Source organism: Metopolophium dirhodum, chromosome 8 (genome assembly GCF_019925205.1).
Source record: "Metopolophium dirhodum isolate CAU chromosome 8, ASM1992520v1, whole genome shotgun sequence".
NCBI lineage: Eukaryota > Metazoa > Arthropoda > Insecta > Hemiptera > Aphididae > Metopolophium > Metopolophium dirhodum.
Window position 1 is genome coordinate 29042896 of NC_083567.1, and position 18029 is coordinate 29060924.

At 28.7% G+C, this 18029-nt stretch overlaps 3 protein-coding genes across 10 annotated transcripts; 1 reads left to right on the forward strand and 2 right to left on the reverse strand.

The window, feature by feature from the left end:
• Positions 1–222: 222 nt before the first annotated feature.
• LOC132950304 (protein phosphatase 1 regulatory subunit 16A) lies at positions 223–4463 on the reverse strand. Its single transcript, XM_061021703.1, has 7 exons — positions 3915–4463; positions 3766–3836; positions 2591–2736; positions 2286–2520; positions 2086–2211; positions 1562–1849; positions 223–1030 (listed from the first exon to the last, which is right to left on the reverse strand). The coding sequence occupies exons 1-7, from the start codon at positions 4135–4137 to the stop codon at positions 590–592; spliced, it is 1530 nt and encodes a 509-aa protein (XP_060877686.1). The 5' UTR covers positions 4138–4463; the 3' UTR covers positions 223–589.
• Positions 4464–5515: 1052 nt separating this feature from the next.
• Positions 5516–14058, reverse strand: LOC132950211 (serine/threonine-protein phosphatase 4 catalytic subunit-like). Of its 5 annotated transcripts, none has more exons than XM_061021518.1 (7): positions 11715–11749; positions 9404–9542; positions 7610–7762; positions 6716–6889; positions 6494–6620; positions 6236–6425; positions 5516–6154 (listed from the first exon to the last, which is right to left on the reverse strand). In XM_061021518.1, exons 1-7 carry the CDS (start codon positions 11732–11734, stop codon positions 6025–6027), a joined length of 933 nt encoding a protein of 310 aa, XP_060877501.1. In that variant the 5' UTR covers positions 11735–11749; the 3' UTR covers positions 5516–6024. The 5 variants fall into 5 exon arrangements, with proteins under 5 accessions (XP_060877501.1, XP_060877503.1, XP_060877504.1 ...); XM_061021520.1 differs by lacking the exon at positions 11715–11749 and adding an exon at positions 14038–14058 and having other exon boundaries at positions 5518–6154; XM_061021521.1 differs by lacking the exon at positions 11715–11749 and adding an exon at positions 10654–10672 and having other exon boundaries at positions 5518–6154.
• On the forward strand, positions 12934–17672 carry LOC132950213 (peptide methionine sulfoxide reductase). Of its 4 annotated transcripts, none has more exons than XM_061021523.1 (5): positions 12934–13336; positions 16515–16681; positions 16746–16860; positions 17015–17148; positions 17210–17672. In XM_061021523.1, the coding sequence occupies exons 1-5, from the start codon at positions 13295–13297 to the stop codon at positions 17445–17447; spliced, it is 696 nt and encodes a 231-aa protein (XP_060877506.1). In that variant the 5' UTR covers positions 12934–13294; the 3' UTR covers positions 17448–17672. The 4 variants fall into 4 exon arrangements, with proteins under 4 accessions (XP_060877506.1, XP_060877509.1, XP_060877510.1 ...); XM_061021526.1 differs by lacking the exon at positions 12934–13336 and adding an exon at positions 14736–14896; XM_061021527.1 differs by lacking the exon at positions 12934–13336 and adding an exon at positions 16232–16398.
• The last annotated feature ends 357 nt before the right edge of the window (positions 17673–18029 follow it).

Genomic DNA, 18029 nt, shown 5'->3' on the forward strand with positions numbered 1-18029 from the left:
AACCTCATTAATAACAAAATCTTTAGTAATGATGGATAATATAGTCGCATGTCATATTAATATGTATAATAATATTAACAATTGTATGTTGTATGTACCTACTTTTTTATTTCAGCTTATTTCAATAAATACAAATCATGATTTATTACAAAAAATATAATTAATAAAGGAGAATTCAATTTAAAAATATCATCATATTTAATATTTATGCATAGACAAATATTATTGGAATGTAAAAAAATATATTAATTTGATTTGTGCTAATATTATAAATACAAAAATAAGTTTTATAAAAAATGATCAAGTACTCTCAGAACACTCACAAATTTATCACAGTTACGTAAACAACTAATAATCTAAATTAATTCTAATGGCCCTTATAAATTGCAATAATTCAAAACTAAAAAAAAATAACTACAGGACGGAACAATTTTCAGTGATGTTTAAGTACACAAAAAAGGATTATAATATATTCCACAATTATAGAATTTATAAAATAAAAAGTAGGAAAATAAAAATATTACGTTTTCATAAAAAAATAATAAATATTTTATGCTCGAAATATTCAAATAGTAAGGCAGTTTAGAAATTAAAAAATTATACAACATTTTCGCCTTGTTTTCAATGGATCGCCAACAATCACATCCTCAGTATCACCAGCAAATCTATTAAATGCAGCTCCAGAATCAGATGGCATATCAGCACTATTAGAAAGAAGACCAGCTGCAGCACGAGTTTGTGCTCGTTGTTTCTTCAACTCTGCCAAAGTACCCGCATTGATAGTTACCGAAACATGTATATTTATTTTACCATCACTTTCAGTTGTATAACAGGTTTCAGCAGCTGGACCAACATCAACAGATTCCAACTGTGCCTTTTCTTCAGTAACGTCTTCACCTTCAGGCTCACAACGTTCTGTAGTAGGAATTGTTGAAGGAATAGGAATAGGTACTGGAACAAACGAATCTATTGATGAATCTCCCTCAACGTCACTAGTAGTACGCTCATTAGCCAGAAACTTTTTTGCAAACTAAAATAATAATAAAAATAAAAACAAATTAATTTTTATTGAACTCAGCTGTGAGAACATCTAATCAACATATGCTGTCTTCGTCTTACAATTACTAATATAGCAAAATTATGTTTAGCAGTTTTTATTTAGCTTTGTTACCTTTAATATTTAAGTGATTTTACCCCTATTATTAAACATAAAGTATCACAATTTTTGATGGTTTGTCGAAGTTATATTATCAATATTTTAATTTTGAAGCTAGAGTTTAGGTGTGTAAAATATTACCATTTTAAAATCCTCAAAATTTGCTTTAAAATTAAAAAAAAAAAAAAAACACCTCTAACAAACCACAAAATAACGCTTACCGTTAAGTTTAATAATAGATCAACTCAGTATACTATTAAAACTAACAAAGCTAAGCAAGAACTGCTAAACATATATTTTAGTATGTTACCATTTATAAAACTGAGACAGCACATGCGGGTCTGACAGTCCTCTAAATACAATGCAAAATTGTGCAATTAAATATTAACAGGTAGCTTTACTTACATTCTGAGCTTCAACCCTTAATCTAGCTTCTTCTACTGCATCTTTTTTAGATGTCAACGTTTTTTCTCTAATAGATGTCCTTCGGACAGATTGAGCTCTTGTGTTATTTGATTGTGTACGCCGTACTCTTCTTCTCTGAGCCTCTTTTTTGGTCTCTTGTTCATTACGTAATTGTAATATACGATCACGTAAATCTGGATCTTCACAAATGTCTGCAGGCGTTTCATCATTTTTTGTCTTAGCATTCAAATCAGCACCATTTTGAACCAATATCTCTAACACTTCCAACTAATCACAAATGTAAAATAAAACACTTATTATAAACATATTTACTAATAAATTTACATAAGATCTGTTCAGTATTCCATCTTTAGGGTTTGTTGTAGAATGTTTTATCGAACCATAATCCAATATTACAAAAAATTAGTGGTTCTAACTTAGCTAAAGTACAAATTCCCAGTGATCCGATCTATAATTAAATATGGTAATCCAGACACAAATGTATACAGAAAAACTATACTTACATGACCCCAACAAGCAGCTGCATGAACAGGTTGCCATTCATCAGAATCTTTTACATCAGTTGCAACATGGTTGTCTAATAAGTATTCTACCACTTTTAAATAACCATTGGAAGCAGCAATATGTAACTGAAATACAATTGCATATTTAATAATGAGTAAAGTTCAACGATGAAATATATATATATATATATATATATTACAGGTGTAGCTCCTTGGTGATCATACGATTCTAGTAAATAACTCTGATTATTTTCAACAGCTTGCTGGAGTTCTTGTAACATTCGATGTTCTGTAGTAGAACGTGTATTGTCAATCAATTGTTGTGTAACACCTCGTCTGGCCATTTCACTCTCAATAAGATCTAATGCAGCTTCATCTTCACAGATATCGTATGGCATGTTACCATCAGCATTTACGGAAAGTAAATTAGCACCCCTAAAAATAAATTATTGTAAATAAACAGCAAAGAAAAACATAAAAATTAAAAATAATATGAATAGCATACTTATCAATAAGATATTTAATTAGGTGTAAATGAGCACAAGTAGCTGCTGCATGCAATGGAGTCCATTTTTCACTATCTTCGGCATTCACATTAGCACCAAACTCCACTAGGAGTTTCATCATTTGTTCATTATCATCAATACAACACTAAAAATGTTTTAAATAATAACTTAGTTTAATTATAGCATATACATTATACTTCTACCTATACCTACAGTAAATAAAACTGTAATTTATAATTTTAGAAAACTCAACTGTAGTTTAATCAACAACATAGAATGTGAATTTTGAGACTAATATAATTTATTTCCAATTTATAAATTATTGCTTAGAACAATTTAAGTATTTGCTTTTATTCATTACTTTGAATTTTAATATTATATAAACCCCTTTAAGAGATGAACTACAATATATTATTTATTTATTAATTTGATTTTATATAATATAATCGTTATAAAAGGTAATATAGGTAATAGGTTATTGCCAGATTTCTATAGACTTCTATGGTTAATTGTCAACACTAGTCAGACAGTATATATTTGATAATACAACAGTTTATTGTATATATCAGTGCACTACTGCACTAGGCAAAGTACAAACATGATATATTATAAACAAACTTCAATAAAAATATCAAGGTATTAGGTAGTCTATATAACAAAAATACTTTTGATATTAAAAGTTGTAAATTCACTAGATATTTATCACTAACAACAATTTAAACATTTTAAATCCATATTTTAATAAAAATGATTTATGGCATAAGTTTGTGCAGTCACTTTGTCTAAGTGAAAAAAAAAAGTTGGGGTACACAAAATAAATAAAATAAAGTAGAGGAGCTCACCCATGCGCACCCCCTTCCACCCCCAACCAACATTCAAACACTGATTTTAATAGCAATTATCAAGAGCCAAACACACATATATTTTGATAGAAAGTTAATTATCAGTCACAACTCAATCTCAATTTTGATGTGATACATTGTCGTGATAAATTATTATTTTAAAATAAAATCACATCTATGTTGTTATTTATAGTGACATTTTTTACTGGATTCGCACAAATCATATATATATATATATTTTATTATATCTACCTATTATAAAATTAAAATTTTTTATTTTAATAAATATCACAATGATTTTGATTTTTGAATTTATGTTAAACAATATATACCTGATGCAAGGCAGTAAGTCCATCTTCATTTGTAGCATCTGGACTGACCCCCTTGACCAAAAGTCTCTTTACTGAAAACATTTACAAGTGTCCACTCTTACTCTAGGTACGATATTAAATTAATTCATAATCATTTATTTAGGTCATACCTTCTTCAATATCGTTTCTAGAAGCAGCTTCCAACAACATGACATTGTCACTGAAATATATATGCCTATTGTTGCGTGGTGGAGATGACCGTCTACGCTCGCGATCTTTTTGAGCCCATAATCGTAATTGTTGCACCCGGCGCCGTCTAGCTAGGGCCAATCTATCTGCCGTGGGCATCCGCTCCAAATGAGACATTTCCAACACCAACTCAGCATGATCCATCCTACTTAAAAGGCTTAAGAGCCAACGAATTCGAGCGATTTCTATCCGAGAAACGTTTAGTGTCGACTAACAACCGGTGACACCATTTCTTTTACTGCCACCGGTTTGATTTGCATAGTTGAAATGTCCATTATCGTACACGGTGGTGTTTCACAAACTCCGTCGTTAAACAACTGTAATACTTAATATTCAAAACTCTAAGTCACCTGCAGCCCTATATTTGATGGCAAACATTATTCTGAAAAATGTTCAATAGGTAGATTCATAAACTATATTACTAAACGACTAAATCTAAAACTATGATGTATAAAAAATACTAATAAAATACCGTTGTTTTTGTTATCACATGTGTGTTATCAATAATTATTGTCACAGCTCACAGTGGTTTTACCATGTTTGACCAATGCAATGGCTAGCTTCGTGGCGAATTGTCGGTAGGGCTACGTAAACACGTGCGAAAGAATGCGCGGTGAATTTGAAATTTACGACTATTTCGAGTGACTACAATATTTATATAGCCATCATATATTATTAATTATAGTTTTACATTAATATTTTCTAAATTTCGTTGATTAGACTAATTATTCTCCAAAAATATCAAAGTTTATAAAGTTATAAATCATTACAGACTTGCGGCGTACCATAGAATGAGATTATGAGAATGCATAAATATATACAATAAACATATTGTTTTATTGTACATACCTATATCGTGTGACCGTATTTGAATATTGATTTAAATAGCTTAAAAATATATTTTTCAAAATATCATCGTGCCTAGATATTAACAATGATTATAAATACTACATAATTATATATTTATATTTTATAATCAATAATATTATATTTTGGCTTGGCATGGCGCGTTGGCTGCTGAGAATAAGTAACACCCACAGCTACTAGCTCCCGGATGGGTCACCACCCGGGTTCGTAGTAGTAAAATCCTTGCCACACATACACGTGTTTGCTTACCTACCGTAACAACACCCTACAGTACCAACCATAGTTCATAATCCCCCACAGGCTACAACAGCTAATGGCCATAGGTCGCCGGGCTTAAGTTCAATAAAAAAAAAAAATAATAATAATATGTAAACCATAGACTTATTAATTCTACATTCAACATCTATATTGATCATCAAAAACTAGAGCCAAGCCTTGGTTTCAATCAAACCCTAGATCCCAGTGCCGGCTCTAGGGTTTGATTTGGGTAGGGGGCCATAAACATCACATTTTTCTTCCACATTTGATGATAAGTACCCTTTATATCGGAATATATTAAAATGGTTTGAAATCAATGACGAAATCAAATAACCCACATTAGCCATTAATTTTATTAATTACTTCATTGTGACAAATAAAAAATTACTAACCTTAGAGCACCTATCAGACTAAATTTTTATTTTTATTAAACTTACAATACGTGTTTTAATTTTAAAAGTAAAAAGTGTATGGAATTACTAGATTATACAAAATAGAACACAAGTCAAAAAGATAAAAAAAAATCACAAAACAAGAACAACCACAAATTACAATTTGCAAATCGATTCATAACTTCATCTATAATTTTAATGTTGTATTAATTAGGTACTAAATACTCTTTAGTTATTAATTATTACTTATTGTTTATTGATATTTAATTATACCTGCAATTATTATTTTACAATAATCATGAATTACCGTAATAATGAATGTAAAAATATAAAAATTTAAGGTAGCAAAATTATAACATAAACATTATACAAGTATTTTTTCTTAAATATAAAAATACATAATTATATTGTCATTATCTTTACAAAATGAATAAACTTAAATGTGTTGAAATAATTCCTTCTCTCTGTTATGTTATGAGAATTAAAATTAAATACATCAAGAACTAGAGAATATTTAAAGGAAATAGTCAGCTATATGTTTTTTTGAGTGTATTCCGTGTCCTTCTTGTATAGCTGCCTCGAATAATATAAAATCTTTTTGAAGTGTTTCGCTGAGTTCTAATATTGCCGCGATATTACCACAACTAATAAGGTATATAAATATATAAAATTTTAACTATACCATAGATATTATGTATTTTATAATAAGAGTAAGAAGTATTTACCGATAACAATAATTGGGTGCCGACCAAACAGTAAGGATAGTTTCATCAAAATGCCATTTATAACCTTCCATGACTAGTTGGTGAGCTCTACAAATAATATCTAGATCATTTGTAGTATTAAACTGGGAGACAACATCAGAACCAAATAGGTAACCAGCACCTCGAGGACTCACACCCCATCCCTGAATATCTAAGATACATATAATATAATTTCACAACTATATTGAATATTAATGATTGATTATTTTAGGAGTTTACTTTCAGGATCAGACCATAATAGATCACACATAGGTCCATCGTGGGGAACTTCCTGTTTTCTATCAATGGTTCTAATTTGATCCAATGTTTGTATTGAAGGCGACAAACCACCATGCACACAGAATATCTAAATATTTAAAACAAAAAAACATTGAAAACTATTTTAATGAACAAATAACAGAAGGCATGGATTGTAAATATACTTCAATAAATTAAACATACTTTTCCATCGATAATAGCAGATAAGCTCAGGTAATCAAAAATGTCAGTACAATAACGCCATACAGCAACACTATTGTATTTTCGTAAGCATTCATCATAAAATCCATAAACTTGAGTGATTTGTCGTGATTCATGATTACCACGTATTAATGTTATTCGATCAGGATATCTTACCTATAAAAATAATTTTATAACTATTTCTCACTGAATAGTGAACATCAAAATAATAAAATATTAAGAACCACATTTTTATGATAAATTGGTTTGAATAAAATAAAATAAATTAAATGGAGTGAAAAAAATAAAAATTTTTATAAATCAAACTGTAGAAAATTAATAAGTAGTCAATATGGTATATAAAACGTATGATATTTGATAGGTAGAACATATAAGACAAGTAAAATTTAATTTGTTAGTTTAAATAGTGCATATTATTATATTATATATACTATTAGGTATATTATAATATGTATACCAAGTACATATTTAAAAAACAATAGTTTTTTATGACACAAAGAAGAATTAGTGAAACTTAAAATGTTTCCAATTGACTATGTGTGGTCTTCTCAAAAAATGTATTGATTACAGAGTAAATTAATTGTCTAAATAGTTCTGAGAACTGTAGGTTCATCATTATGTCATAATAGCTTCATTACAAGAACTTTAGTTTATAATTTAATAAGTAACATAACAGTATAGGTAGATAATATAATATCATGCTGGAAGAAACTCCTATATTTTACTATTAATCTCTTGGTAAATTACATCAATAATCACTTTCCTAACATGGATGATTTTTAAGATTTAAAAAGCATTGAATGTTTATTTTTAACCATAAAATATTAAAATTAGTAGGTACTAAATACCAGACAAGTTAACTAAATGTGTATCTACTTTTAAGGCAAGTAGAAGTAAAAATGTCTCAACACTGAAGAATCCTCGGTCGACAAAATCACCCATAAATAAATAATTTCTTTCAGGAATATCACCGCCTACTTTAAACAATTCTTTTAGATCATAAAACTGTCCATGAATATCTCCACATATCTGTAACATAATTTAATAAATGAATGCAATTTTTTTTTTAAGTTTTTAAATATTGATGTTATACAATTTTAAACATAATTTTAAATAATTTGATTTAGAAAATAAAGATAATAATAAGAACAAAAACCGATTGGTCAATTTGTTTCCAAAGTGGGATACTGTACCATCTTAAATGATATTTATGAAGTACAACCTGACCCAGGTTAACAGAAAAATGGGCCTAAGGTGTAAGGCTTTAAAAAAAAGGCATATTTTCAAAACAAGTAATAACCACTTTTTTCAATATTTAATAACAAAAACATACATACCATACAAACCATGGTATATAATTACCATATAAAATTAAACATTATTTATAATTAAACAATATTACATATTTAAATTGTTTATTGAATAAAAAATAAAAAATTGATCAAATAGAATAGGTAGATTCATTTTTTTACTAGTAATAATTATAAAATTAAATTAAATCATAATGAAATAACCAACACACACACAGCAAGTAATGAGACAAACAAATGTTGGTGGCGTTAGTGCCAAAAAAAAATCAATGGACTACGGCTTAAGCCCATTTTTCCATATGTTAATCTACTCCAAAGTACTACTAGTAGAGGTGTTTTGGATGGATTGGGTAATAAATTGTGACTTAGAAATGTGGCAGGGGCATAATATTACTTAGTAGTTCGTTACTTACATACATATCTGGTTTTTTAATGTGCTTCTTTAAAAGTCTAGGACATTTTATTTGTTTTTTACTACCTGTAGGTTTTTTATGTAGGCAAGAGTCATCCATCTATTTGATATTAATTAATGTTCTTAGTGAATTATTAACTTTCTAGACAATTTTTTTTATATATTCAATATTATACAATTCCTAGGTTGTAGGTAGGTACTCATGATGAAGGCATACCACATACGATAGATTGCAAAAGTAAGAACTGAGAGTAGTACGACTATAGTATGTAGTAAGACTTTATTTAGAGGAATAGCATTTTCAAAGTGAATGATGTTAAACATAAAAAAAAGCCTTAAACAAAATATGCAACATTGATGTATGATTTTTTTATAGTGAAACTGTTTTTGATATAAATCGAAATTCCACGAGCTCACATTGAAGTAAATGCTGATAGCCAAATTCCCAACTGCCAAATATATTATATTTATATCTACCACAAAATATGCTATGCATGTGGATTCTTAAAACGGTTTTACCTCGGTAAAATAATAAATAATATAGTTAGGTACTATAAGTTATTTCTGCGGCACTCGGCACAGATACTGAGATCGAGCTGGTATAGGAACCTATATAGTATCTACGAAATACGACCTATACCTACATGGTAAAAGGGGCGGCTCCAGAGACATCGTTAGGTGGGGGGGGGGGGAGTAATAATTTTCAGAAAATCTCGATGATTTTTTTTTTGTTAATTTGTTTTTAACAGTATAAAATTGTTTAGAAATACAGCTTGGGATAGGACGCGGACCCTAGCCCCCCCCCTGGAGCCACCCCCCACGTGGTAAATGCATTTCAGAAAGAAAATAACATTGATGACGATGATATTTTTTTAACTGTTATACCAAACTTATAAGTACTTAATGATAGTTTTGTTCCTAATTTTCTATAGTTATTATTGAACTCACGGTGACAGGTGAGTCGACGCGTTGCACGTTGCTCTCTTCGATGAGTATTTCGCGTGCTTTGGAACACAATGCTTTCACCTCCTGTTCCATGATGATTTCGCATTGCCTAAGCTGTTCGATTTGACGATCCAAGTCGTTACTGGAACCAGTGGAAACATACATATTATTTGACGTTTGAATCATTTTCAACAATGAACGAGAGCTAAAAGCTGATATGGGCCAGTACGACAGATATTCATTGAATGTAGGTACACCGTTAATCGTGTAATAGTGTTACTATTGAATATTGATTATAAATAGGTACTTATTACTTATTAAATATTAGGTATACCTAGGTATATTTAAAAAATATAAAATACTTATATATAAATTACAATAATGAATGGTATATTGGTAATCGGTATTACACTATTACCTAAAAATAATTATTTATTGTAATTCGATTCGTATTTATTAAAATGTATGTGACAACTGACAACTGACAGGCAACGGACGTATATCGCAACATTCGCAACGGCCGCAGACATGGCCACGTGGTTGAGATCGAAAGTCGAAACGTTTCCCCTCCCCAGTCACAATTAGAACGTAGGTACTCCGAATGTTCGCGATAAGTTTCCGAACTTTGCCGACCGACCAACGACTTGTCGATGAGCGGTGAACACGCTGCTAGATGCTAATAAGAGTACACGACTCCCGAGTGCCCTTTTTCAGGCATAAGTTATTCTCATCGCCACTATTGTCTATTTATTTTCTCTCTAGCCCGCGTCAACATGCCAACATAGCTGCTCCATCTTTAGTTAAAAACATTACCCGTGTCCCCAAGGGCGTAGCCATTAGCTGTTTTTGTTTTTAAGGGAGGAATGGTTGTGTTTGGAACACGTTTTGTTACTAGTTTGTTGTAGCCCCGCCATCCATAGAACAACAAATACACCGTATAAATATAAAATAATGAGTTTATTATTTTATTGATTCGATAATAATAATAATTCGATGATAGCAATATTATATTGATATAATATTAATGTAGAAATAGAATTCCGGCATTTCTATCGGGCACTTGGGTTAACAAATCCTTAAAATTGATTAATATATAATATGGTAAATGATAATAATAATACATGAAACGATATACAAATCAACGATGAATAAATGCGTACTGTGATGTTTGATCGGTACATTATGTTGGTTTATTATATTATTATATTATTTATTATTATTATTACTTATTAGGTATAAGTGTAGGTACTTACCTAATAGCATTATACGTATTTTCCTTCGAATTATTTTATGATATCAGTATATCGGTTTTATTATATTATCATATTATTGATTATTATTTATTAGGTACCTCATAGTAATGGTACGTATTTTCCGTCGAATTATTTTATATTTATACTATGTATAATGTATTTATTGTTATATGGATGGCGCCGATGGCGGGGCTTTAAAACCAGTATCAAACCAGTACAAAAAAAAAAGTAACTTAACCTAACCTAACTTAACCCTTACCTTTGTTCTTCATGTTTAATAACATTTTTTTCTTGACGATAAATGTTTACTCTCAAAATTATTCAAAGGTCCTCCGAATGAAATAATAATTTTTTTTGTTATTAAAATTGCCTTTTTTTGAGTAGAAAGATTTTATAAAAATGTATGGATACATGTTCAATATCATTAGGTAGTTAATTTTTTGTGGAACCAGTACAATCACTCTGTGTTTCTGTAGGTAGGTCCTATACGACCTATACGTCCTACATAGGTATCTACTTTTTTTATTTGATCACACATCGTGCGTGTGAATTTTAAGAGACAGATTTATACTTATTACATAGGATATTTATAAATTTGTTTTATTGTTGGTTGTTGGTATCTTACTAACTTTATTATACTAATTAATCAATATTCCTGCAGACATTTTACAGGGGACCTTAAGTCATTTTTTATTTCATGGCCTAAAAAGTTGACACGAGTCGTGAAAATATTTTTACAAAAACAGTGGATCGCGAGTCAAAAAGGTTGAACACTTCTAGTCAAAACCATAGAAACTAGAAAGGATGAAAAATATATTTATATTAAAAAAATTAAAATTCATTAGGTATTCATTTATCTTTGACAAAAATTTAGATCTACTCCAAATTTTAATAAAAACTATTTTAGGCATTAGTTTGAACTGTCCCCCGTCCAAGTAAAAAAAAATTTAAATAGTAGAGGAGCTCCGCCCCCCCTGCGAAATTCGAGCATTGAATTAAATTGTCAATGATATTATATAATTGAATTCAAGTTTAATACAATCCATTGTTCATTGACCCACTTGTAACCTAGATTTGGCATTTTAGACTGTCACATCAGGATAACTCGGCACCGTAGACGTTGTAATAAATTTTCGGGTGATCGATATTTGGCTGTATCGGAGCAAACCGAGCACATGGCACGTCGACCGCACGATTGCACGTACGTCATAGGTTATAAAATAATAACTAAACAAAATAAAAAAATTGTGTCGAAAATCAAAAAAATTTTGGGTGAGGCGGAATTGCGGTTAGTCGGACGTTAAAACTGCTCCGGTGCGCGGTCGGTGACCACGTAGTGCACAGTGGAGCAATTAATGGTGTAATGGTACATGATATCATTTATTATATAACTTGTTTTTCAACAAGTAAACTTGAACACTAACCCTAGTCATATTGCTATAGCTAGGGGTCTGCCGTACGGCTGGTCTGACGCCGACTACTGCGAGCGCCTCACGATTGGAAATAGTAGTTTGGTTGTATATATACACAGCACATCAACCCTAGTAATAACAAGTTAGAAACAGCCACCGTTATACTGTCTATAGCCGCGGGGACAGCTGCCTGGGACAACGTGCTCTGGTGGTGGCGTACCGTCACCACTGAATTTCTCGACTGATCACGCACCTCGGTAGAACGCAGTACCCTTACCATTGCATATATTATGGGAGATTTGGTACCGACCGTCTTTAAAGTTTAAGGATTTTAATATAGGTTGGTAAATGTAAAATGACTTACATAAAATATTATTTTTGTTTTTAAAACTACAGGTTTAGAAATAATAAATTACAATACAAAATAAATCATAATTTATTTGTCATAATATGAAATACCATGCAATTGCCCCCCCCCCCCCACGACTTTGATGCTTTAATTCACGGTGAGAGTTCGCTATCTAGTACTAAATAGAATAATATTATGTCTGTGCTATGGAAAGGCTCCGATCGCCCCGTTATCGTAGTGATAATGACACTTGATAGAAGGTTCGGTTAATTTTTTAATTAATTAGAGGTAATAATAATTTTTAAAATTATAAACTGTTTTGGCCGCCTTTCGGTAAAATAACAAAATATTTATTCTGTGGTAAAATCATTACAAGTATTAATTGCTTTATCTTAGTTCGTGGTGATAATCATATTAATCATAAAAAATATTTCAACGTGTTATCAAAGATATCATAAAAAGATAAAAGATCCTAAGGTCTTACTTTTTAGCATAGACTAAGATATACCTTAGTCCGTGTTTTTTAGTTTTTACTGTTTACTTTATCACACCATTCACACCATCAGAAATCAGAGTTTACAAACGTTTAAACGTATATGTGTCATGTGATTATGTGAATATGTCATATGTGTTGGTTAGGTGTAATTCATTAGGTATCCTTTCCCAATGTCCAACTCATACCAACAAGATACCTACTTTTATAAACCTGTGTACATTATATAAAAGTGACAAAACTCGTGGCTAGTTTGGAATTTTTTATATTAACAATTAAATAACCTAATTCATTAAGGACGTATACTTATTTAAAATTTAGAACTTTAATCTAGTCAAATCAATTTTTACCATTACATTTTATCAAACTTGACAGGTCACACGTTATATGTTTTCAAGAATCTTCAAAATGTTTAACTCAAACATAAATGTAAGTTGTCTGTTATAGCAGCTGTCTCAGTAGCTGGCTTACAATTAATTACATAACATTTTATTTACAATATTGGTTTAGTGTATGTTATTGTTATATATATAAAAACAATATTTAGCTAACATTGAGCCATTCAATTTTTGGTACCTACCTATTTGTATTTTAAAAGTTAAAATTTTGGGTAGATAAACAATGAGTAAATTAATATTTACCTATTTGTTAAGTATTACTACTTAATAACTTTCTTTACTTTGCTTTTAAATTAAACTATTAAATTCATCATATTATGATATTTTATTATAGTTATATATTATAAAATATAATATAATATAATTTTACATAATATACAGAGCTAAAGTTGGTAATACATAGAAATGTTGTGGTAACATTACCTATCAAACAAACTTAAGTATCTTTATAAAATAATTAGTAATAAAATAAGTATAATAAAAAGCTAAACAGAACATAACTACCTATTTAAAGTTAGAAATTAATAAAATATAAATTAAATAACTTCTACAAATAAGTTTAAAATTATAAATCTTGTTATATTATATTTTATCTGCTAAAGCTGTTACACGTAACAATCACTAAGTTATAAACATAGACGTGGGCAGCAGGGTATGTAGATGCTCACTTTTTGTACAATTCTACATACTTTAAGTTGTTTTGTATTTACAAATGTTATAAAAGTTACCTACTCAAAGTTGGTGAACAAATCAATTTTTCTTCTAGAAAAAGTGTCTTCACACACAAATATAAAGAAATTTATAAAAAAATAAAAACACACATCATTGTAAAATCAGTACTTTTCATATTATCATACATTAGTTCTTGGCTCAGAATTTAAAAAGTATTTTTGAGTAGTTTTTTGGTAGCTAGGTTGCACGTTAGTGGATCAAAAGTAGAAATTTCTTAGTACTTTTTTAAAATAAATGGAGGAAGAAACTACAAACATTTGTTAACATTTTGATATTATTATTAAAATAATTGTTTGGTAACCTTGGTTTAACAAAAAGTTAGACCATCTCTGATCAGAATAGTTTTTTATACAAAGATTTCTCATTGAATTCAAATTTAACTCATCAATTACAGTGACCTACTCAAGACTATTATATACACTTGGCTTCTACAACTGTACAACAGAGCGTTTACCTACTTATCAGCTTTTTTTAAATATAAATTGCAAACTAAAAAATAACAAAGGACGGGTTATCCCTACTAAAATTATTCTGTACACCCCACCCAAAAAATCCTGAGCACACCTATGATTATCTATTATTATAATTGTGATGTAATTATTATATCTTGATTATGCAGGTTTTATTATAATTTATAATAATAATATGTATTAGGTACATATTTTACTCTCCCACAATTGTGCTGAGTTATACAATGTACATACATTAATATTATGTAAGACTAAAGTCCACATTCCAAAAATTAATTTTTTGCTATTTAAAATTAGTATTATAGCTGTAATGTTGTGTGTTGTGTGTTGACTGTTGACTAACCTAACCTAACATCCTAACTATTTGACTATTAAAATATCTCAATACGGTAAGAGAAATATTACAATCATAAATAAATATATAATTTTATTAAATCTAAAACTCATTTTTGATTTGTTTTGATATTCAATTTATTTTATTTATTTATTTTTTTTTTTTAGGTAATTTAATAAATCCCAGTAAAGAATTTTAAGTTATTGAAAACATAATAATATATATTATGACAGTTACCTAGATGAACTATTTTTCTTTGTACATAGTTCTTTTGTCATAAAAATAAGTTTTTACTTTATAATCTTAAAAAAATAATAAACTATTTCTTTATACAATAATCCATTTTTTCAACATTTTAATACCTATAAATATTAAAAAATAATATTTAAGATAGGAATGATTTATAAGTGTAATAACTGAAATGTATGCAGTAAATAATTCAATAAATTTTACAGTTACTATATTTTGTGAATTATTTTTAAATGACTTATTTGTAAATAAAAATGATCTTTGATTTAATGATTAGTGCACAACTACATTGGTATTAAATAACCACATCAACTTTAATGTTAAATTAAATTATAAATTTTGTAAACATTCTTTCTTAAAATATGGCATAAACATTATTTTAGAAATATAATAATAAAAAAAAATTTTTAATCAAATGCGTATGAATATAATTACAATTGTTTTTATGGTTTTCTTTCCTGATCCTTATATCTTCTAAAATAAAGAAAGAATGCTATACATTAATAAGATAAAAATATTTTTTCCCTTAAATTATTACATACAAGTACATTTATTTCACATTTCTCCTGCTGTATAATACATTGACAGATTGCCAACGTTATCATATTATCTCGGTTACAAAAATAACCCAATAATATTCTTTCATGAGATAAATTATGATTATAGAATAATAATCATCACATTAATATTTTAAAATATGCTATAGTACCTTTTTTATAATGAATTCTTATATACTTATCTACTAAATATTATTTAACGATTTGGGTACTTGTGATTTGTATCCAAGCCATACAATAAGTTTTAAGACTTGTGTGTAAAAACAAACAATTATTTTATGGTTTTGATTTTGCTAAATAAAGTATTTTGCCTTCCCCCCCCCCTAGTTTTTTACCCAGTTATGCCACTGCTTAGTATGTTATTGAAGTGTTGAAAAAAGATTACATTCTTAATAATTTTATAAATTATATGCTAGTATACTGCTGTATATGAATTATTTATTTTCAAGTGGTTCATGTTGCATCAGAAAACTAAGTTATTTGTTAGTTATAGTTATCCACATTTCCACATTTATCAGTTAATCTCAACGATCATTTATTTTTTCCACCGCAACATTTATTTGAAATTAAATCATCCTTTCGTTATGTTTTATTTGGCTTTATATAAGTACCTATTTTATAATTGAGTTTTGTTATAATCTTGTATTTTGTTGTTTGATATGGTCTACTTCAAGATATAACAATAGTAATTAAAATATGTTGGTACAATGTACCCTATTTAAACTATAAGGTTTTCATATTTCTGTTCATTGTGAGTAAGTAATTCAATGAATAGCTTAAAAATATAACATAATTTTTTTAACTAAGAAAATTAACAGTTTATTTATATTCGTATTAGACATTATACATTTTGTTTTATTTCTATAGAAAATGGAACCATTACATTATCTTGACATTCCATCAGAAAAAGCAACCTTTTCTATGGGCTGTTTTTGGGCTCCTGACAGTCTTTTTGGATCTACTCCAGGAATTATTACTACAAGAGTTGGTTATGCCGGCGGAACTGAAGGTTTAATTCCCACATATAGAAACATGTAAGTTTACCATTTTGTAAAAATCTAAAATTTTTAACAAATAAATAATTTTGTCTAATTTTAGTGGTGACTATACAGAAGCCATTCAATTACAATACGACCCAAATACCGTCTCTTATTTAGAGTTATTGAAAATGTTTTGGGACCATCATGATCCAACTGCAAAGTTTAAAAAGCAAGTATGTTTTCATCATTTCAATACCTACTTTTATTTTGAATGTATACTTACAATGCATTTAATAATCAAGTATTAATAAAAATAATGCAAATAGATTATTTTTTTATGTATATTTATTTAATTGTATTTTTTAAAACTATTTTTTTGATTTCTAGTACTCTTCATTCATATATTATCATAATGATCAACAAAAAGCAGAAGCCGAGTTGACTCTAAATGAGAAGAAAGCCAAGGGTCTTGATGTCCTGACTAAAATAGAACCAGCTGGTCAATTTTTCAATGCTGAAGAGTAAATATTATACATTTTTTACAAACCATATCTTATTAAAAAAATTCTGATATATTTTTAGTTACCATCAAAAATACCGATTGCAACAACACAAAAACCTGTGCAACGACCTTGGTCTTAAGACCGGAGATGATCTGATTAATTCTCATGTAGCTGCTAGACTAAATGGTTATGTTGTTGGTCAAGGAGGAATTGATCAATTTGATTCAGAAGTTTCAAAGTTAAGATTAGATGAAGCAGCAATTTCATACATAAGGCAACTAGTGATTAAATATGAAGGTCAAGGATTACATTGCTGATTAAAATTATTTTCATTCTGTTTTATATTTACTATGTATTGTGGTATGTATATACCTACATCTTTTGCACTTTTGGTCTGTTGAAATTGTTTAAAACTTTTGAAAATTAATTATTTTTTGAAAACCAGTAATTGAGTATTATCGTTGATTATAAATATTAGTATTCATAACTAATGGTATTATACTATTATAATATATTAATATACATTATACATGCAAGATGAACTGATGTTGTATTTTTATACTATGTATGTTGTGGTGTATCATGTAGTGTTAAATTCAGTTTACTTACCAAAACATATAATTTGTGTCAATTTGTGAAATTTATTACTAAACAATTTTTTATCAGAAGTTAGAAAAGTATATTATATACTTCTTCATTATGAACATTTTCTATACCTTGTTGAAATATTTTGAGTTAGGCATTTCATTAGCTACTGTTTTGATTTTATGGACAATTTGTTTAAACTAAACATTATCTTGACCTTACAAATTGGACCAAGATTCTGCTAACCACTGTATCACTATCAAATTTGAGATCAATAATAAATTATTGTTAATAAATCAGTTTTTTTTACTAAG